The sequence below is a fragment of the Anabrus simplex genome, chromosome X (genome assembly GCF_040414725.1).
Source record: "Anabrus simplex isolate iqAnaSimp1 chromosome X, ASM4041472v1, whole genome shotgun sequence".
Taxonomy (NCBI): domain Eukaryota; kingdom Metazoa; phylum Arthropoda; class Insecta; order Orthoptera; family Tettigoniidae; genus Anabrus; species Anabrus simplex.
In genome coordinates, this window is record NC_090279.1 from 107,709,153 (window position 1) to 107,732,577 (window position 23,425).

A 23,425-nucleotide genomic window follows, 5' to 3' on the forward strand; every position below is an offset into this window, starting at 1 on the left:
TCAGTTCTATTTCCAACTCTCGCATTGAAATCGCCCATTAGCACTATCCTATCCTTGCTGTTGATCCTGACTACGATATCACTCAATGCTTCATAAAACTTGTCAACTTCATCCTCATCTGCACCCTCACATGGTGAATACACGGACACAATTCTTGACCTAATTCCTCCAACTGACAAATCTACCCACATCATTTGCTCATTTACGTGCCTAACAGAAACTACGTTGCGTGCAATGGTATTCCTGATAATCAGCCCTACCCCATACTCTGCCCTTCCCTTTCTAACACCCGTCAAGTACACTTTATAATCTCCTATCTCTTCCTCGTTATCTCCCCTTACCCGAATATCACTTACTCCTAGCACATCTAGATGCATCCTCTTTGCTGACTCAGCCAGTTCTACTTTCTTTAATCCATCAGCCCCATTGATATTGATATCTCCCCATCGAATTCTTTTTCGTTCGCCAAGTTGTTTCCAAGGAGTCCCTCGCCTGTCAAATGGGAGTGGGACTCTGTTACTCCCATAGGTCCGAGGCTTGCTTAAAATGTTCTGAGCTCGGTAAATTCATGAAGTAGGATGCTACCCTATTTACACATAGTCCAAGTAAGGATCTCTCCTCTAACGGGTTATGGACCACCGGTGAATTGTATAGTCCTAGCCGCCTGAGCACAAGGAGGGCCATGACTTAGAATATGTCCAAGATGCCCACTCCCATTCCATAGTAACTGGTATCCCGACTCTCAGGACCACTTACTAGGCCACTCAGCCGTTGCCCATGGTTCCTGAACTAGGACCTGACTACAGTAACCCACACCATGAACCAAATAATTTTGTGATTGTACTAAATATTTAAACATGCAATAGGACCAGAAGATGTATTCATTTGACGTCAGAAATATATTCCTGGATATTCCAGTATCAAAAACAATAAATCTTGTAAAGAACAATCTACTTAAATACAGTAATGTAAGTAGGCAAGAGGTAGCCAATTTTATTAATATCTTGGAATTCGTCACTGCTAATAATGACTTTACCTTTAATGGCCAGACATATAAACAGGAAGATCTTCCCATGGGGGCCCCAGCTTCGGGAATTATGGCAGAAATTTGCATGGATTTTCTTGAAAATAATAAAATCAACAACTATAAAGGAATAATATGCTGGCTGAGATACACAGATGACATATTTACAATAATTGATCAAGGCATTACTAACGGAGAGGAGGTATTAGAACAGTTAAATAATATGATTCGCAGATTAAATTTTCTTTCGAAAGTGAAAATAATAAAGAGTTAAATTTTCTTGATATTGCTATTATTAATGACTCTAATAAACTTAGGTATAAAATATTCAGGAAAGCCACTCAAACAGTGAACGTAATTAGACAAAATTCCATACACCCGGCAGCACATAAGAGGGCCTCCTTTTATAGTATGATTTACAGAGTCAGAAGTAGATCGTAAAAATGAATTGGATACTATTTATTTTATAGCTGAAAGTAACGGCTTCAACAGGCAATTTGTGGACAAAATTATTAGCAAAATGGAGAAGAAATCATTTTCGACATTAACCAAGGATACTAAAAGAAAGAAGATAGCTGCGCCCTTTTCACCTTCAGTCATAGTAAAATATACCAAATCACAAATGTTTTCAAGAAACTTAATATGAAAGTTTCTTTCAAGACAACCAACAATAACGCTCATCTTCTCTATAATCAGCACACCATCAATAACTGCAAGAGCAAATTTCAGAAATCAGGAGTTTACAAATTAAAGTGCCAGCAATGTTCCTCCAGTTATATTAGACAGACAGGCCACAATTTTAACATAATGAACATGTTAATGCGTCAAAATACGGCAGATTCTCAGCATTCGGTTCTCGTATGGTTGATACCATAATACCAATATAATGGTCCGTTATTGGACATTATAAATTTTCCAGCTAACTCATTCTTGGTTGCCTGCGTTTCGCCCTCGTGTGCTAAGTTAGGCTCGTCAGTTGGGACTTAGCACACCACCCAAGACGCAAGGCTAGTGCATACCGTGGAGGCCACTGCATAGGCTACTTGAAGCCACCAGCAGTGCCAATGCACTATGAGAGCTAAGTCTCATTTCCAAAAATTGATGCCTGCCTGGCCATCAAATGATGTAGATGTTGATTCCCATAGGGAACCTAAAATATTTGTCCTGAATGAGTAAATTTGATACCAATCATACGTTCACAGACATAAAATAAGACCTTCAAATTCTCCAGTTAACTAAGTATTGAATATTATGGAGAACATTTTTATAAATATTGATCAAAAATGCAACCCGATTTATAATCTGAATGAAATATCGGAGGAAATCAATATACCTTTCGAGTAAATACTCATTAAATTCTTTACAGGAAGACGCATGAATAATACTTTACCTTACACCTCTCCCCTTACATCAACCTCCCCTCCTTGTCAGTCCTCAACGACCTTCGAGAACGTCACTCACTTGAGGTGGAGTGGTCGACTCGGTGACCAGATGGGCACTCAGTTTACATTTAATTGAATTTTTTCTTTAGGTCACTCACATTTTTTTCTTTTTTAGGCCCATATTGTCAACACACAATCAAGTTCAACTTGCATCATCAACATAACTCCACCTTCTTCATCTAATCAAGGAAGCTATTTTAATGTGGCATTATCACCACACTATTTTACGTACAATATGCATATAATTTTATTCGCATAGTCACTCGTGTTTTATAATTGGGCAATTCTATGCATATAACAACATTTTAATCTCTTAACTGGACTTCATGCTTCATATTATGGATATTTATGGATTCATATTACGGATTTAAGAACTTTTTATTTATCATTTCAACGTGTCTTCGCCTTATTTTCAATGTTTGTATGTGTGACTGAAGATGTCCCATAAGAGGACGAAATATGTATCGCGAATATAGTATAATGTAGTCTTTTTAATAAAGATAATTACGGTATTGTAAAGGTAGAAATATAAATTTAAATTTTCACAAGTTGATACTTTGACAATACGGGCTCTAATATGAAATTTATAATGTGCAATAATAACAGGGAGGCATACATAAATATTAAAATACAAGTAATGGAGAAACAGATATCTTATTACCTGTACGCAGACAATCAAAAGCCCTGTTATTGATATCAGTAATGTGGAAAATCTTGCACAATTTGATATATACCGGTATATATATTTATGATATTAGGTCATGAATATAGGGAAGGGAGGGGTTTGGTGGGTTGCTGGCCTGCGGAATGAACATATCTCTCTCTCACCTTGCCAAATAATGTGATTTATGTTGAGGTGCATTTCGTTAAGTTTTATAAGAACTAACCTCTCTCAAAAGTAATGGCTCCAGCGAAGACTAGCGCAGTAATTTCACCAATGCTGAAACCCGCTGCAGCAACACAGTTGTCGATGGCAGCAGGTCGTTCTTCCTTGAGACGCTCTAATGCAGCCAATGAAGACACAAAAATGGCTGGCTGGCATTTAATTGTCTTATCTAGTTCCTCCTTTGGTCCGTTCAAGCACAGGCTCAGCAGGTCATAGCCCAGGATTTCATTAGCTTCTTCAAACAGATCCTTAGCAATTGGGAACTTGAGTAAATCCTTGCCCATGCCAACAAACTGAGCTCCTTGCCCGGGAAAGAGAATTATCGACGTTTCTCTCGGATCTCTCTGTGGTCTCCGAGACTTGAGGGATTGATCTCTCGTCACCACGGCACCATGGGGATAAGGTGAAGTTGTCCAGGGATCTTCGGGATCGACCTTCGCAGGACCTGCAGCGTCATTAAGCAAGTCCTTCAGAAAATGACGCTCAGTGTAAGTTCGCAACTGTGACGTCCTCGACAAGGCACGACGAGCAAGTTGTTGGCTCAGCATCACAACAGGAGAGCTCTACCTAGAAACAAACAATGCACAAGTTTTACACGCACAACTACAGTATTGCATAAAGTACTCTATAAAATATATACATGACAAGAAACAACAACATTCCACCCAGACACTGTATCACAGAAGCATGTACCGCAGTCTGTACTCGACTGGGAAGGAGCACCACATTCACACTAGGCTCTGTCTGAACAGGGACTCTGCGCGCAGATTCCAATATTTGTGCGGACAGTGTCCTCCTTGGGAGATGAAATCTTGGAACAGAGCTGTTTTTGCTGAACAGAGACCAAAGCAGATAGTCAGTGTTGGTAATCCACTCCCTTTTCCATTCATTGAATGGATTAAAGTGGTTCTCAGTTAGTTTATGGGCAAAAATAATAGGTGGATATCTGGACTTCAGCCTGCACCTGTGAAGGTTTAGGATGTCATCATGAATAGGAACATGACAGTTACAGGGAACCCTACGGTACATCTCAAGCCAAAATGTGTAACATTTTTTGCTGCGAGTTTTACATCACGCTAACACAGCGTTGCAACAGTGGCATTGAAGAGATCTACGACTATGAAGGAAGCAATCATGGTTGGCATTATTAAACATACTGCCTGGTGTGAAAGCAAGAAACCACAGAAAACCACCTCATGGTGCTGAAAATGCTATGTGACCCAAACCACATGGCCAACTTAGTTGGTATGTGACATTTTTTTTAGTAGTGGGTGGAGCAAACTCAGGGCAATAAGTACACATTGTATCACTCCTGCTTTTACTTCTCTGAACGGACATCCTTGAATACATGAGCACACATGGAATAATTGCTTCTCGATAATGTAAACATATAAGTATTATTTGTAGACATCATATGGGCTTTTGCACTTATACCCTGACAAGAAAACAAGGAGAACTTTGCCCCGCGTCTTCAGAAGAAAACCTCGACTGTTCACGAGGATTTAATGTCAAAAACTTCATTTTGGTCCATATTAAATCCAGACTTACATTAAGGAGTGAGGGTAATTGTTTCCACCTATTCAATACTACAACAGTGTGAAGTCATTAATACATCACATATTTATTAGATTTCAACATAGGGACTGGTTTCGGCAACTGTATTTGCCATCATCAGCCAAAGGACGAATTGTTACAAGGCGTTATACAAATCTATATTAACATAATTTTAAAATATATGTATATACATATTGAACCATACTCTTATTTTGTGTATTAGGTGCACACCATAAATTTTTTTATTGAAATTACTAGCATATTTCTTATGCAATATATTATAATTTGTTAATTCTGTACAATCTTTCACATATAAATAGTTAAAACGTTGTCATTTCCTTGTAGTTGTTACAAAATGCTGATTAAGCATCTACGTTTAGTTAAAATCAATCTCTTAAAAAAATTTTACAGCTGCTTAGACATTAAGAGCATACAGTTTTTCTTGGCCAATTATACATTCTATTTTCTAACATACATACATTAAAATAAATTTGGCTAATGTCATTTTGGAACATTAAACATATTTGTGCTTGGTATGGAGGTTGATTGCAGTGCTGATGTCATTTTGAAACATTAAACATTTTTATGTTTGGTATGGAGGTCCATTGTAGTACAGGTCTTTAGTGAAAAACAGTTCCTCATAAAATGAATGCTAGCGAACTATAAAAAGGGGTTCACTCTTCCTTGATAAAATATGAAGTTAAATGACATTCCTATGTGAATACAATGGGTTTTAGTAACATTAATGTGCGTTTTTAATCTATATTTTGATTGTAGCGTCCTTAATTATGGATAGACTTGATACTAGTACACTGGTGGACCAGATTTCTTGAAAAACATTATGTTCAAAGGATTTTGAGATTCTAGAAATATCTCGAACCAAGACAGACCTAAAAGAAGGAATATATTATGTATTAGCATAACAGAAACTGAGATAAGGAAAACGTTTTTATTTGTAAGCAGAAACTCACTTCGAGCACCAAGTTGTCAAGAGTAAATTCGGAGAGGAACTGCCTTCCGAAATGACAGTCAACAGACCTCAGATTCTATTGTAAACTTGATATCTGGATCAATATTATTATGGTGTGATAGAGTGGTAGATGTGTTGGTCCATCATAATAAACGTGTTGTCTACAAAAGTATGTTATTAAATCTCTTATCTTTCTCTATTTTTGTATGTTCAAGAAAATCTAGGTATATATTGGTAAAAATGCCAGATGCTAGGTCTTGTTTGTATATTACCTTATCGAATATGAAGTACAGTAGTTACTATTGATTAGATGTTTTAGGATGGTCATAAAATCTGCTATTTCTAGTTGGCTGAGTTTGCTAAGAGTACGTAGGTTTTTTAAAATGATTGGTAAGACTTTTTTTGGTTTAATATTCACATACATGTTGGTGATATCAAACGAATGCATTGTATGATGAGGTTGCAATTTAAAGCTGTCTAGTTTTTTGACCAATTCTAGAGTGTTATTCACGGATTTGTTTGCTTGAAAAGTGTAGTGTTTACTTAGGAATTGTTGTATAAATTGTACTGTTTTAAAAAGAGGGCTCAGTCTAATATTTACTATAGGACGTCTAGGAACTCCTTCCTTATGGATTTTTGGTTGGGCTTTGACCGTCACTAGACCAGGGTTCATATTGATCAGTTTGTTTTTTTCACTATCAGTCAGCAAAAAAGTTCTATTTTTTAGTATCTGTTTAAGTTGTTTTTGAATGGATTGAGTTGGATCTTTCTCAATACAGATAGGTCTTATGGCGACGATGGGACAGGAAAGGGCTAGGAGTGGGAAGGAAGCGGCCGTGGCCTTAATTAAGGTACAGCCCCAGCATTTGCCTGGTGTGAAAATGGGAAACCATGGAAAACCATTTTCAGGGCTGCCGATAGTGGGATTCCAACCTACTATCTCCCGGATGCAAGCTCACAGCCGCGCGCCTCTACGCACACGGCCAACTCGCCCGGTATTGTGCAAGGTATATGAGTGTTTTAAGATCTACCACACTGTGTTGAACTATTGTTAGAATGTGAACTGTGTTTCAGTGTATTAACTTGCTGTAGCAAAAGTGATCTCTTTTAAGCCAGATTAAATTGCAATCAATGTATATGTATTTTCAAGAAAAGTTGCAGTTCAATGGGTTAATGTATGTCAATAACTAAAATGTATAATTGGCCAAGAAACACCGAATGCCCTTAATGTCAAAGCAGCTGTAATTTTAAGAGAGAGTTTTTACCAAAGACTTGTACTGCAATGAACCTCCATACCAAGCACAAATATGTTCAATGTTCCAAAATGACATTAGCCAAATTTATTTTAATGTATGTTAGAAAATAGAATGTATAATTGGCCAAGAAAACTGTATGCCCTTAATGTTTAAGCAGCTGTAAATTTTTTTAAGAGATTGATTTTAACTAAACTAGATGCTTAATCAGCATTTTGCAACGACTACAAGGAATTGACAACATTTTAACTATTTATATCCAAAAGATTGTACAGAATTAACAAATTATAATATATCGCATAAGAAATATGCTAGTAATTTCAATAAAAAGTTTTATGGTGTGCACCTAATACACAAAATAAGAGTATGGTTCAATATGTATATACATATATTTTATGATTATGTTAATATAGATTTGTATAACGCCTTGTAACAATTCTTCCTTTGGCTGATGATGGCAAATACAGTTGCCGAAACCAGTCCCTATGTTGAAATCTAATAAATATGTGATGTATTAATGACTTCACACTGTTGTAGTATTGAAGAAGCGGAAACAATTACCCTCACTCCTGAACGTTCACGAGGAAGTCTTCTTCAATAATGAGGGTTTGATTTAGGATTCTTTTACCGTTGGGGCTGTAGTGGTACGCTTGTTCGTCACCAGGTGACAGCGCTCCAAGTAACAGAGAGGATATCAGATAAATGTGGTAGAAGAAATAGATACTAATAAAATAAAATGCAATGGAAGAGACACGAGGCTAGAATAGAACAAAGCTGAACAGTGGAAAGAAAGTATGTGGAGAAAACGAGAGGGGGCGGTGTACACACGTCATGACATTAACACATAATGATCCAACTGGTGATGACAAAACTGAAATAAAATAACAATATATAAAGGACAGGGAGGATACCTATTTATTGGATAAAATTAATTTCATTGCAAAGCCCATATCGTTGTTAGTATACTTTTTAAAAATACAGTCAAAGTTTCTACCTTTATAATATTAATTTTTTCATGAACCATGGGCAATGGCTGAGTGGCCTAGTAAGTGGTCCTGAGAGTCGAGATACCAGTTGCTATGGAATGGGAGTGGGCATCTCGGACATATTCTGAATCATGGCCCTCCTTGTGCTCAGGCGGCTAGGACTATACAATTCACTGGTGGTCCATAACCCGTTAGAGGAGAGATCCTCACTTGGACTATGTGCAAGTAGGGTAGCATCCTGCTTCATGAATTTCCCGAGCTCAGAACATTTTAAGCAAGCCTTGGACCTATGGGAGTAACGGAGTCCCACTCACATTTGACAGGCGAGGGACTCCTTGGAAACAACTTGGCGAACGAAATGGAATTCGATGGGGAGCTATCAATATTAATGGGGCTTATGGAAGAAAGAAAGTAGAACTGGCTGAGTGACAGGTGTGAAAACTATCGCACCATTAGTTTAGTATCTCATGCCTGCAAAATTTTAACACGTATTATTTACAAAAGAATGGAAAAACAAGTTGAAGCTGAGTTGGGAGAAGATCAGTTTGGCTTCAGAAGAAATGTAGGAACACGTGAAGAAATCCTGACTTTACATCTGATCTTAGAGGATAGAATCAAGAAGGACAAGCCCACGTACATGGCATTCGTAGATCTAGAAAAGGCATTCGATAATGTTGATTGGGCCAACCTATTTACGATTCTGAAGGTGATTGGGATCAGATACCGAGAACGAAGAATTATCTACAACCTGTATAAAAATCAGTCTGCAGTAATAAGAATCGAGGGCTTTGAAAAATAAGCAGCAATCCAGAAAGGAGTGAGGCAAGGCTGCAGTTTGTCCCCCCTCCTTTTCAATGTTTACATAGAACAGGCAGTAAAGGAAATCAAAGAGGAATTTGGAAAGGGGATCACAATCCAAGGAGAGGAAATCAAAACCTTGAGATTTGCCGATGATATTTTATCTGAGACTGCAGAAGATCCTGAGGAGCTGCTGAATGGTATGGACGAAGTCTTGGGTAAGGAGTACCAGATGAAAATAAATAAGTCAAAAACAAAAGTAATGGAGTGCAGTCGAACAAAGGCAGGTGATGCAGGAAATATTAAATTAGGAAATGAAGTCTTAAAGGAAGTAGATGAGTATTGTTACTTGGGTAGTAAAATTACTAACGATGGCAGAAGTAAGGAGGACATAAAATGCAGACTAGCACAAGCAAGGAAGAGCTTTCTTAAGAAAAGAAATTTGCTCACTTCAAACTTTGATATTGGAATTAGAAAGATGTTTTTGAAGACTTTTGTGTGGAGCGTGGCATTGTATGGAAGTGAAACATGGACGATAACTAGCTCACAAGGAAAGAGAATAGAAGCTTTTGAAATGTGGTGTTACTGAAGAATGTTGAAGGTGAGATGGATAGATCGGATCACGAATGAAGAGATACTGAATCGAATTGGTGAGAGGAGATCGATTTGGCTAACTTTGACGAGAAGAAGAGATAGAATGATAGGACACATCTTAAGACACCCAGGACTTGTTCAGCTGGTTTTTTAAGGAAGTGTTGGTGGTAAGAATGGTAGGGGTAGACCAAGGTATGAATATGACAAGCAGATTAGAGCAGATGTAGGATGCAATAGTTACGTAGAAATGAAAAAGTTAGCACAGGACAGGGTGGCATGGAGGGCTGCATCAAACCAGTCTATGGACTGATGACTCAAACAACAACAACATCATTATTATGTAAATGAAACTGCTGTAGCACTCAAGTAGCATTTACAGCTTTCTGGACTCCCAATACATTAACATTTAATTCACTGTTCTGGAACAGAGCTAACAAAAGAAAACTGATTGGGTGCCAGTGTACTTGATGATAAACAATATGAAATAAGCATGAGGGTGGTATCATAGACTGACGATATCGCGACTTTCTTTCCTAACCTGATGACTTGTTGAACTGAAAGTAAAGGCATTAGGACATTCTAGGAAGGTTATATTCTTGTGTGAAATGAAACATTGTCCATTAAAATATACACATATACTTACAAACTTAACTTCCTCAGTAATATAAAACATAAATTACATCAGACATACTCTGTTTCTCCTTTCTTATTTACAACCCGTACAGAATTTACATCATAACAACAAGCTTAATACATTAGCTGGTACGACGACCATTTCTATCAACACTGTATTCGGACTTTCTCCGTCCTGTGCCACACACCAAACTCACTGTATATATATACACACAAAACTTTTACTTGAATTTGTATGTAATCTGGCTAGTCTGAATAATGGGATCACAAACCTATGCCGTATAACTCACCACACCATATCAAATTGATCTGTAGTGGCTGACTGATAATAGTTGGAGGTTGATGTTAAATGCCACCATACCTTGGCCATACTGTCCAATAACTTAGGTGACAAGTTCTTGGTTTCTTGTTTCATATTGAAATCATACTCACATTGTATTCCGCCAAGTGCATTGGCATAGCACTACATAGGGTATAAAACATTTAGTGTAGATATCATAATTATAATGATCTCTAACCCTGCAGTGCGCCTCCATAGATGAGACCAATCTCCAACGGACGACACCAGCATAAAATATGGCTAAACAACATACACTTCAAGCAGGACAACCACCCGATCTCAATACTTCCACTACTGGGGATCCATTGTTGCTCACGCCCGTAGGTTTAACCTTAAAGTACCCTACACGTGATCCGTGGGTGGTGCTAAGCGAGTAACAGCGAACAGGCGACCAGACATATTTCTCTCCTGGTCAAGATACAACATTAATGAACATTGCTTCACTATCCAAAAGTCCTTTTCAGGACCAAACAACAACAACAACAACAACTACAACTACTACTACTACTACTACTACTACGAGACTGGGTCCTACTGTCTGTATTTGCCAACTTAATATAGAAGGCATTAGCCGATCCAAGAGTGAAACACTGTCTAAACTGCTACTTTCTTATGAAGTCGACTTAGTAGTTATCCAAAAAACTCATGCTGCAGATGATCAGCAGTTGAGAACAAGAGGAAATATTCCAGGATATGATCTTCTGGGAGCTACTTATCATCAAGCGTATGGTAATCCCACCTACGTACGCTCCACCGTAGATAATGCCTACCTTGTCTCTTCCAGTACAAGTGAGGATATTCACACTGTTGTTACTCGAATAGATGTAGTCTCAATTATCTATAAACCACTCAATGTCAAGTGGCCTAGACAAGTTTTGGATGTGCACCCACACTCAGCTGTCTATGTAGGAGACTTCAACAGCCATCATAAGGAGTGGAATTATAGAACCAACGACGACAATGGAGAGGCGCTAATGGGTTGCGTTGAAAGTAATGACCTTTTCCATGTTTTGAACCCAAGGATCGAGGTACATTTAGATCTGCAGCATGGAGATTAGAGTATTGCCCTGACCTATGCTTTGTGTCTAGAAACAAAGACGATAAATCTTTACCAATCATCCGGAAAGTGCTCACAGACTTTCCTCATAGCCAGCACCGACCAGTCCTCTATGAGCTTGGAATCCAGATTCCTCTAGTTTCAACTACCCCACGACCACGCTGGAACTTCAGTAAAGCTAACTGGTCGGCCTTTACAGAGGACCTTGACAATGTTTTGCGAAAGATACCACCAACAAGCACAGGATATGAGAGATTCGTGATAGCTGTGATATCTACAGCAAATAAGCACATCCCTAGCGGCTTTCATAGAGAGTATATCCCTGGATGGAGTGAGGAAACAGATCATCTTTATCAACAATACATTGATATTGGTGATCACGAAATTGCAGATCAACTTTTACGTAGCTTAGATTCTGTAAGAAGACAAAATTGGATTTCAGAAGTTGAATCTCTTGACTTTACAAAATCCATAGAAAGAAAGAGAGTTCCACCTGAGTTCTTTCGATGATATATGGCAGATATCAATACGGAACATAATGAAATTAATGAATGAAATTAATTAATCAAGATTTACAAAATCCAGTCGTGAAGCTTGGTCCCTTCTCAGGAAGCTGGAGGATAGAAAACTCATTACACGAACAAATTCAGAAATTCATCAAAACAAAATTGTATCTCATATAGTCACGACATCCAAAAGTAGCAGGGATAAAGTATTCACGAAAAGCTCGCAGAAAGAAGAAGTGAAGGGAACTGCCTACCTGCCTTACATTCACAATACCACAGACAGAATTGCCGAAGTCCTCTGCAAGCACAAAATAAAAACCGTGTTTGGCACCGTCACTAAAATTGATCATAGTTTAGGTAAAAGCAAAGACAAACTGTCCCCACTATTACACCTTAGGGTGTAAAAAATTCCCCGTACTTGCGGCAAGGTATACATTGGCCAAACATGCCCCTGCATTGGGACTCGCATCAAGGAACACCACAGAAATATTGGTCTCAACCAGCCAGACAAGTCAGCAACAGATGAGCACGCCCTACTGTCGGGTCACAATGTCGTGTTCCAAGATGTTTGAGCTCTTACCCACATTAAACACTACAGGTCTAGGATTATACGGGAAGTTGTGGAAATACGTAAAATTCCTAACAATTTCAACAGGGACACTGGCTATACACGGTTGCAGCCATTAAGGATTTCCCTGTCTTTTCTATATTGTTATTTTGTTTCGGTGTTTTCCAAATTCGTTCGTTCGTCATCACCAGTTGGTTCAATTCAAGCTATGTGTTAATGTCATAACATGTGTACACCACGCCCCCTCTCACATCATCCTCTCATTTTCTCCACATACTTTCTTTTCATTATTTCAGCTTTGTTCTATTTTATCCTGCTGTCTTTCATTGCATTTTATTTTATTAGTTTCTATTTCTTTTACCACATTCGTCTGATATCCTCTCTGTTACTTCCCACGCACACACGGTGTGATGAACATCTTAATGTATCGTCGGCTCCCGGTTGAAGCGCTGTGCCACCATGTGGTGACAAATGAGCGTACCACTACAGATCCAACGGTAAAAGAATCCTAAATCAAAGAAGACTTCCTCGTGAACAGTCAAGACATTTTTCTCCTGAAGATGCAGAGCAAAGTTTTCCGCGAAACATAAAGAGTTTCACCTCGGTTTCTCGACACGGCATAAGCCCATGTCTACAAGTACGGGCCGTGAAAGCATCAATGTTAACGAGTACTTCTTGTTTCCGAGTTTGGCCGCCTGTGGACCGCATTGAACTTAAGGCTTTCTCTTCTTCTTCTTCTTCTTCTTCTTCTTCTTCTTCTTCTTCTCCTCCTCCTCCTCCTCCTCCTCCTCCTCCTCCTCCTCCTCCTCCTCCCAGAACCTCTTCATCCTTTCACTTCTGATCTTCTTTTCTTTCTCAGATATGACCAGTTCGGGTTATCAAGTACTATTTGAAAACATTTTCAATTCTTAATGAAGCATTAAAAAATTGATCATATGGCATTGACAGTGTGTGTGTAATAAAAGATATATTTGGGTTTAGTTATTCCCTATTTACGCCGGTATTTTGTTGCACAATGCACGCACACTTGTATCCCTGCTGAATTTAAATTTAAGAATTTCATTTTTAAGTCCATATTGAACCGAGAATAATAGTAAGTAAAATTAAAAATCCACCTTTTTAATGCTAATATTAAACCAAATAAGTTATAACATTTACTTGGAACTAGTTTTGACGCTGGTGAGTGTCATCTTCAGCCAAATATGAGTAAATGTTATAACTTATTTGGTTTAATATTAGTATTAAAAAGGTGGATTTTTAATTTTACTTATCTATTATTCCCTGCTGTAAGTCAAGCATGCTCCATGCATCACTGACAAAAGAGCTGAACTCACACGAAAGGGACCGAAGATTAGCAGAGAAAAAAGAATTTAGGCTGTTGCTTTCGAGATGTGGGTTTTCCGAAGGATGCTATGGATCTTGTCTTGAACTCAGGCGCATGAGACGACAACAAATGTTGGTGTGTACAATCAAGAAAAGAAAGACCGCCTACCTTGGGCATATTATGAGGAATGACAACTATAACCAACTAAAATTGATGGACATAGAGGTCACAGTCGAAGGAAACACTCTTGAACCGAAGAGGGCAGCTAAACATTGTGCAGACTTTGCTGTGATTGTGGCCGACCTCCAGTAGGTCTCAAGTAGTGAAGTTAATTGAACTGTATAGCAATGACCATATCTATATGTTATTAGGAATAGGGACCACTATTGGTAAATGCATACATACATCATCCTTATAGACCTTTATGCCTTTCAGCGTTCAGTCTGCAAGCCTCTGTGAATTTTTTAAATGTCGCCACAATCCTTTGTTTGCAACTAGTGTTGTGGCCTCAGTTGGTTCTATACTTATCTTTAAATCCTTAGAAACTGAGTCGAACCATCATCATCTTGGTCTCCCTCTACTTCTCTTACCCTCCATAACAGTTCATTTTTGCATAATATTTTACTATATTTTACTGAAATTTGTCCAAACACTCCCTTAGCCATCGAGCAAGTTGACTATGCAGTTTAAGGCATATTGCTCCGAGCTTGCATTTGGGAGATAGTGGATTCAAACCCCACTCTTGGCAGCCTTGAGATGGCTTTCGGTGATTTGCCACTTTTACACTGGGGAAATGATAGCCAGTCCTCACCATGTCCCATCCCACTGTCGCCATAAGACCTCTCTAAGTCGCCAAATTATATTATAATAAAATAAGACTACTTTGGTTAAAATAAAAATTAAAAGCATCTGGGGTGTTAAATAAGATAGAAGAATTAAGCTGAAAAATAACAAACTCTCTAAAAAAACTTAAAAATCGAAGTGAGTGTAAGTTATATCTTCTAGTAATATTTCTTTACTGAGGAGACTAAAGATACCCTTATTCTGCCTCCTAGATATCCACTTAGCTTACTTTACCAAAGTTGATTCTTTTTATTGTTTTTCCTTCCTTTTTTTTTCTTTGCAAGTGCAAGTTAACAAAACACCCGCAGCAGTTGTTGCTCAAACCGCAGCTTGTCCGTCGAGTCTGTCATGTTCATGTCCATTTTGAAAGCACATCCTGCCACCTTATTTGCTTAGCTTCATCTGTTCGAGTTTGTATAGGCTATTCAGCCCTTGATGTAGCGCTGCAAAACGCCAGACCAAATAGGGACAAGCCTATTTAATAATCATCAGCTTACAGTCGTTCCATCAAGCCAGTCAGTGCATGTTACAAACAATTAATCATTCCATTGCCATCTACCAATGACTGCTGACACCGCTGGGGATTTCAAAGGCGTCCCCAATGATCGCAAGAATATCAAGACTATCAGTGTATATTCTTGTGTAACATGTCTAGCCTATACTTTTTAAAGGTACAGTCAAAGATTCCACCTTTACAATACTATAAAAATATTTAATTAAAATTGCATTAACAAGTGTCAGGACATGTTTCCCTTCTTTTGTAGACATTAACCGAAAATACTTGTAAGATGAATGAAAATAGATAAGGTCACAAATACACATTAAAATATGATTCGAGTTACCGAATACGTCAAGTTAAAATACATGATAAAATTCGAAGAATGTTCTTAAAACGTAGGAGTTCAGTTGCTTGTTTTGTTCTGTTGAAATGAAGATAAAATTATTGAACATTAAAAATTCGATGATCGAGTTCTTCTAATATTGGCGAGATGATGTGTTGATAATTCTTAGTTAAAAGTTTATGAGGCAGGCGGAATGTTTGAATGTAAGCGCACACAAGGAGAAAGGTTGTGCCGTAGTTGAATATTCGTCCTCGTCTGCCCTGCCCCAGAGAAGTCAGACTCGATCCGTCTGTTATAGCAGACACATCTTACAAATATTTTTGGCTTCTTCTTCGGGAGAAAGGTTTGGGCTCTGTGTACCTTTAAAATCGACACTACCGACAATACGGACTTTGCAATGAAATTCATTTTATGCAATATCTATCCTAACCTTAGACATTTCAAGACATGGATGTCACTAAAATTCCTGATAAGAAAAGTACAAAAATAAAATAACTTCCATCGCTACCTTTCCATTAAAAAAAATGTGCTTAAGATGAGAGAGGATTCAATAACACTGAAAAATACAGCTCATTGTCACTTCTTCGGATACCAGCTCTTTCACGATCCTTGAGCTCTTTAGTTCAACTTCAAACGCCCTTCCTTCAAATAGCACATGGCAACCATGATCCTTGAATGTCTTTGTTATTAATTGTTGCCAATATTATGACATGAAATTCACATAAGGCGTAGTAAACTTCATTCTGTTCACAGTTATATGTACGTATTTTAAAACATAATACACTACAATGAATCCCATATAAGCAATGCATGTGTTTGGGCTTGAATGATACTAACAGTGAAAAACTCTTAAACGTCCCATAGAGCTGTCAAATATACCGCACTTTGAGACACTATAAAGTAAACTTACTGTCCGTTTGGAGACTTGGTGAATGAAGACATTGGTAACTCTGCTACTGGAAGCAAAGTAAACATTCTTTGACGGTGAGCATTGTGCGAGGTGAACCTTGATTCCCTATTTAACTCATTATTTAAATATGTTCCATCTCAGAGGCGCTGTCCACCCGTGCAGACCTCTTAAGGTAATGAGCTCCCCCCCGGAGTATGTAATAAAATGGTGGGATAAAGAATGCCACGACCTCATTATTAAGAGAAAACAATTATTTAAACAATATCGTCAATCTATGACACAACATCTTTACTTCCAATTACGTAATCATATAGCAAAGACAAAGCTAATTTTTAACACCAAGAAACGTAAGGCATGGCAATCTTTCATTTCTACTTTAACTCCACAGCTACCAGCCGCGAAATTCTGGAATGTCATTCGCATGATTACAAGAACGTTTCAATATCAAGCTAACTTTTCATTTCCTCGACAAGTTTTAGAGGACTTTCTGCACATTCTCGCCCCAGTATCAGTAAATCCCCCCTTTATACCCTCCTCTGTGGGTGATTCTTGTCATTTTAATTTATTATTAAAACCAATCACATATAATGAACTTCAATCTGTCCTATATAACGTTAATAGTTCCTCTCCAGGACCTGATGCGATCACGTATTTTAGGCTAAAGGCATTGCCTTCCCAAGCCCATATCCACTTACTACAATATTACAATGGCATTTTTGAGACATTACAAGTGCCAATGCAATAGAACAATGTTTTTATAACTCCCATTTTAAAGCCCACCAAACGACCCACTGTACGTGACAATTTTCACGGAATTGAAATGGGATCATGTATCGGATTTTTTTTTTTTTTGTAAAATCCTAATGAAAAGAATGGCGTGGATATTAGAATATTATTCGTTATTACCTAAGTACCAATTCGCTTTTATGCGCGGTCATAGTACACAGGATCCTATTATTATATTCCTTTTGGATATCTTATTAGCAAAAGGGCGGAAGTTATCTACTATTGCAGTTTTCTTCGATATAAAAGGCGCCTATGATGCCGTTTTATTACATATCCTATGGGAGAAGTTATCTACCTATGGATTTCCCATCAGATTCATTTCTATTTTACAGCAATTATTCACCAATCGTAGTTTAACAATTAAATCAACTCAAGATAAAATTGATAGCCGGCTCACATCGCAGGGATTGCCACAGGGATCAATACTAAGCGGCATTTTGTTTTCTCTCTATATGAAAGATCTAGAATCTATAGTAACACCGTATGCCCGAATTCTAGCCTATGCAGATGATTATGTACTTTATTGTTCACACCACAACATTGACAATTGTAGAGCTACAATATCCCATGTTTTAAGTCTAGTTTTTCGGTGGCTATGGACCCATGGACTTTCTCTTTCCTTAAATAAGTGTGCGGCGATGATTTTTACTAACAAAAGAGTTTTTGATAAAAGTCCTATTACTTTCGATGATTATAACATCCCCTTTGTCCCACAGCATTTATATTTAGGCATTTATATAGACCAAAGGCTAACATGGCATCCTCAAATACAGTCTTTAATGAGAAAATCTGATCGATACATCAATATCTTACGAACAGTAACGAAACGTGCATGGGGTGCTGACCCCTTGTCAGCATTACAGCTATACCGTGCAACCATTCGTTCTACTCTTGATTACAGTGCACATATAATTGATTTAGCTTCTAAACAAAGTCTATTAGCTTTGGATCGATTACAATTTTCTGCATTACGTATCAGTGTGGGTGCCCTTTGTTGAACGACATGTGTTTTCTTTCGTCAGAGGTCAGCACAATCAGACTGCTACAGCCCGAGTGGAAGGGCGACAGAGTCAAGGCCCGCTCCCACCTAGTGGAATGGAATCGAATCGAACCGAACAGAATTTGTTTTTAACATGTGTTTAAATGGGAGATAGAGATGGCGATCGCCACGAGTCGAATCGAATCGAACCGAACGGAACAGGATTCTCTGCCAAGAATATTTTTCGACTAGCGGAGTGGAATCGAACAGAATTATCAAGATTCGTGCAACTTCGTAGATAGTCGGGTCGAGATCTTTCGGGCGACCATTTAGCGGCAAATGTGTATCAGCTTCAGCTGGAAAGACAGCTGTTTCTTTGATACGGTCGGGAACGTTCTGTTTTGTGTTAGTTTATTTAATTTATTAACACAAGACACGGAAAAACTTCCCAATTTAATTCAAAAATATAATTTCCTCTACTACAAGACCCACGAGCATTACTACAACAACGTAAAAAATAGCCTAATGCCTGGGAGGAAATAAGCAAGGCTATGAAAAACCAAACTTACTAGAATATTCAATTCTGTGGTAGGTTACTGTAGTCAATATACAATTTATCTCAATTTTTGTTGACTTCATCACAAAAGCATGTTATGTTGGAGTCCACATACGGTAGGCCTTTATCGGTACGATACTTGACACCACATCTCATATGGGATCTATATTTAAGTGTTTACTATATTTACAGTGAACGATTTCTAAGTGGCATTCCCTGGGTTTCAAACTGTCGTATATGTGTTCCTAACAAATAGTAGGCTAATGTATACTAAATTGCTCTGTTATGGACAATAAATACACTTCACGGTCTTTAATTAATGTTACAGAGAGTTGGCCGTGCGGTTAGGATCGCGTAGATGTGAGTTTTCATTCGGGAGATAGTGGGTTCGAAACCTACTGTCGGTAGCCCTGAAGATGGTTTTCCGTGGTTTCCCCATTTTTAACACCAGGCAAATGCTCGGCCTGTACTTGAATTAACGCCACGGTCCTAGCCCTTTCCTATCCCATCGTCGCCATAAGACCTATCTGTGTCGGTGCGACGTTAAGCAAATTATAAAAATATAATGTTGAGGCTACCTCGGTTAATAATTTCATCCTGCCACAGGACACAATCTGCTGCATTAAAGTTGTTTTAAAAATGATCACGGACTCCTATTGCATCTGAGGTAGCATTTCCTCCTGCAAATTGGATTTCTTCTGTTAAATCCTACTATCTGAAATAGTTGTTGAAATTGCAATACAGTAACTCTGAAGTAGGCCTACCGTAGAGACTTAGCTTCATCGCGCAATAAACATTCAAATAAGTTTGAATACTCTTCTTTCGGCTCTCTTGTTAATTTCATGCACCTAGAAACTTCTCCGATCTCTCGTAATTTTCTGCCTCCTCACACCTTCTATCAGACTGTCCATTGCAAGCCTGAAGTTTCCCGTAGAATCCCGTTCGATTCTGTTCCGCTAGATGTGAGCGGTCGAGTGGAAATTTCGGCTGTTCGGTTCGATTCGATTCCACTAGGTGGGAGCGAGCCTTCACGCGCCTCACCGGCGTCAGTGAGTTCCGAGACTCACGGGTGGCCCAGATTGGCTGCGCAGTAGATGTTAGTTTTCTCTCGTCCTGCTCGTGACGTCATCACAGGAGCACCGTAACTGTGTAGCATGCAACCGCACGTGTACCGGTATCTTATTTCGTTGTTTATCGCTGTCTATCTTATAAAGAAAGGATTTCCACGTAATATCTATACGTAGTTTCCTTCCGTATATTGCTATTGGTTTATACAGTGGCCTACTGTATTTTGCGTAGTGTGTGTGTCGTAGTTCGTTTCTGTGAGATCTCTGTTAAGTTGCAGTGTTTCGGCACTTATTTTCTTTTCGTTAGTTGCGTGAAGAGTGTAGTAGTATCTGGAATGACATTTCTGTGTTCACAGCATCATTGTAGTGTGTGTATTTCTTTCTTCTTTCTTAATCTGGTTACCCTTCAGGGTTGGTTTTCTCTGAGACTCAGCGAGGAATCCCACCTCTACCGCCTCAAGGGCAGTGTCCTGGAGCTTCAGACTCTGGGTCGTGGATACAACTGGGGAGGATGACCAGTACCTCACCCAGGCGGTCTCACCTGCTATGCTGAACAAAAAATCTTGTGGACGGATGGGTAGATCGGAAGGGATAGACAAGGAAGAGGGAAGGAAGCGGCCGTGGCCTTAAGTTAGGTAACATCCCGGCATTTGCCTGGAGGATAAGTGAGAAACCACGGAAAACCACTTCCAGGATGGCTGAGGTGGGCATCGAACCCACCTCTACTCAGTCGACCTCCCAAGGCTGAGTGGACCCCGTTCCAGCCCTCGTGCCACTTGCGTGTCATTTTACGAAATTTTGAGTGTGAATAAAATTTCTTAAATTTGTTAGGCTAAAGCAGATTATATCTGTTCGAAATAACTGACACCAATGCCTGGATGTGCAGTAACTGGCTGTCTGTCATACAGCAGAAAGACGAATGGAACAGATATCGCGTATCATTCATTTCCTAAAGCTTCAGACCTGCAAAATGTTTGGATACAAAAATATAAAAGGAAGGATTTCTTCAATGTAGCTACTTCTACTCTGTGCTCGCGGCATTTTACTGATGCCAGTTATGTTCGCGATTTAAGAGCAGAATTACTGCATTTACCTCCCAAGAACTTGAAAAAATATGCAGTACCTACAGAGAACCATCTCGGTAGCATTTACAGTAGTAGCCCAGTAAGTGCACAATTATTCCTGAGAAATTCGTCAGTTCCACAGTCTTCGGAGCAAAAAATGGAGAAGAACAGATCACGGACGTGCTGAACTGTCACGCATGCCTAATATTATACGCAAAGTGTGTCAAATAATTAGCAGTAAATTCCTCGCTGTACCACCAGAAATAGTAAAAATGTATGTTAGAACATTTATACGCATACGACAAATGAACTTTCGGGCAAGGACTGAAAGATCCATAGCAGCTCATCGGCGAAAGGCACGGCAGTAAATTTTATGTTCAAAAGCAACCACTTCATGACATCTGATCTCACAGGTAGGACTGTGTTCTAATTAACTGTTTTTCCTATTCTTTTTTATTCTTTAATTTTAGAAAGTAGGGATATCTACGCATGGTTTTGAATATGAACTTGTTTCTGCTGCTGTTATAATATGTGTTGAGCTTTAAACTCGATACCTGCGAAAATGAATCAGTATATCGTATGTTAACGTACGGTAATTCATTTACGGAAGTTCTGCTGTCAACATTTAATATTACAAACATTTCATATCTCTAAATATTTATGTTGATAGATTTGAGAGAACCTTCCTCAAACTAAATAGAGGAACTTGGATTTGTTAATAAATTTCAAGCGTTGGTCAGTATGCCGTCTCGTTACATTTACGCCTTATTCGTAATAGAAATAATGAAAACTTACTATGCTGTATTCTCTTTCAATCTTATTACAGCAGTAAACTTTGTCTGGTCTGCAGTTAGTTCTGAGAAACTGTGATGTTTGCTGGTATTACAAGATTCCTACTGATCTGCGCGCTCTGGGCTCGGCTGCTTTGCTCCTACTGTGACGTCATTTCGTTAACCAATAGCAGCTCGTCTCGCGTTGAGCCCAACCTTTAGTAGTGTTTAAGAACCTTGCCGAGACTTGGACGAGCGTGGGTAACAGTATTGTGTTTGTGCGCTACAACATGGACCACGGCGTCCTAATGTATATTTTGTACAGTGTAAATAGTTTTGTGAATAAATGAAGTATGTAATGTACATTATGTTGGCCTTCCCTTTGCACTTAATGAAGTACATTTCGTGGACTGTGGGAAGAGCTAGGCCTCGTTAAACACGAGTAAGCAACTCTAAAACGAGACCGAACACCCTTAGAACAACACCAACTTCAGAAGAACCGCTTCATATTCGAAGGTTAAAAGTTTCGAAAAAAATTTCTACTCAAACATATTAGTCGATCGAACTCCATTATATTCCCTAAATTAAAATTACTACATGAATATTACCAACAGCGTCCTCCTCATAATCATCAATACCCCGCAATATATATGGCATACGTTGAAATGCAACATATTCCCAAGGCCATTTTGCGAACACCACGCTTGAATGTGTACTCATATATCTATGATATTCAAATATTCCGTCCATCTATTATGATTGTGCCCTTTGGTTCGTCGAATCAATCTATTCGTGCACCTACCCTCAAACCACCTGCTCATAAGAAATTTAAAGGTTTATTAAATTCTGTAGATTATCACCTTTTTACCGATGACCGGGCGAGTTGGCCATGCGCGTAGAGGCGCGCGGCTGTGAGCTTGCATCCGGGAGATAGTAGGTTCGAGCCCCACTATCGGCAGCCCTGAAGATGGTTTTCCGTGGTTTCCCATTTTCACACCAGGCAAATGCTGGAGCTGTACCTTAATTAAGGCCACGGCCGCTTCCTTCCAACTCCTAGGCCTTTCCTATCCCATCGTCGCCATAAGACCTATCTGTGTCGGTGCGACGTAAAGCCCCTAGCAAAAAAAAAAATTTTCCGATGGTTCAAAATCGTGTACTGGAGTTGGAGCAGCATTTTTTGATCCACAAACACACACTATTTTATTATTATTACAACTTCCCCCATGCGGAGGCTGCCGTTGCCGAATAGTTTAACTATTTTTACAGCAGAACTATATGCCATATACCAAGCTCTTTTATATGTCCAGCATTTGAATTACAGAAAAATAAATATTTTCAGTGATTCCCAAAGTGTGCTACAAGCTCTACAATCTTTCTCCCAAAGTCAAAATACGTATGTTTACGATGTTAAATATCTTCTTTTCCAACTCGAGGCGTCTGGCTTTTTTATAACGTTATTATGGATAAAAGGGCATAGTCAACACGTAGGTAACGATATAGCCGATTTAGCAGCCAAAGAAGCAAGTGCAGATACCGATCATTTATTACAAATCAAAATTCCGGTCTCCGATTTCTTCCCACGTATTAAACATGAAGCTCAGCTTGCATGGCACACACAATGGCGTCTATCGCTAGTACGAAAGGACAATACTATTATCAGTTGCAACCTAACA

At 38.8% G+C, this 23,425-nt stretch overlaps 1 protein-coding gene across 1 annotated transcript in view; it reads right to left on the minus strand.

Moving 5' to 3' along the window:
- beg (malonyl-CoA-acyl carrier protein transacylase beg) overlaps positions 1-16,278 on the minus strand; it is a 107,400-nt gene extending 91,122 nt beyond the window's left edge. The window contains exons 1-2 of the mRNA XM_067158900.2: positions 16,129-16,278; positions 3,354-3,919 (exon numbers count right to left, since the gene is read on the minus strand). Coding sequence (XP_067015001.2) covers positions 3,354-3,900 — 547 coding nt within the window. The 5' untranslated portion in view covers positions 3,901-3,919; positions 16,129-16,278. The remainder of the gene's footprint in view (positions 1-3,353; positions 3,920-16,128) is intronic.
- Between the last annotated feature and the right edge of the window lie 7,147 nt (positions 16,279-23,425).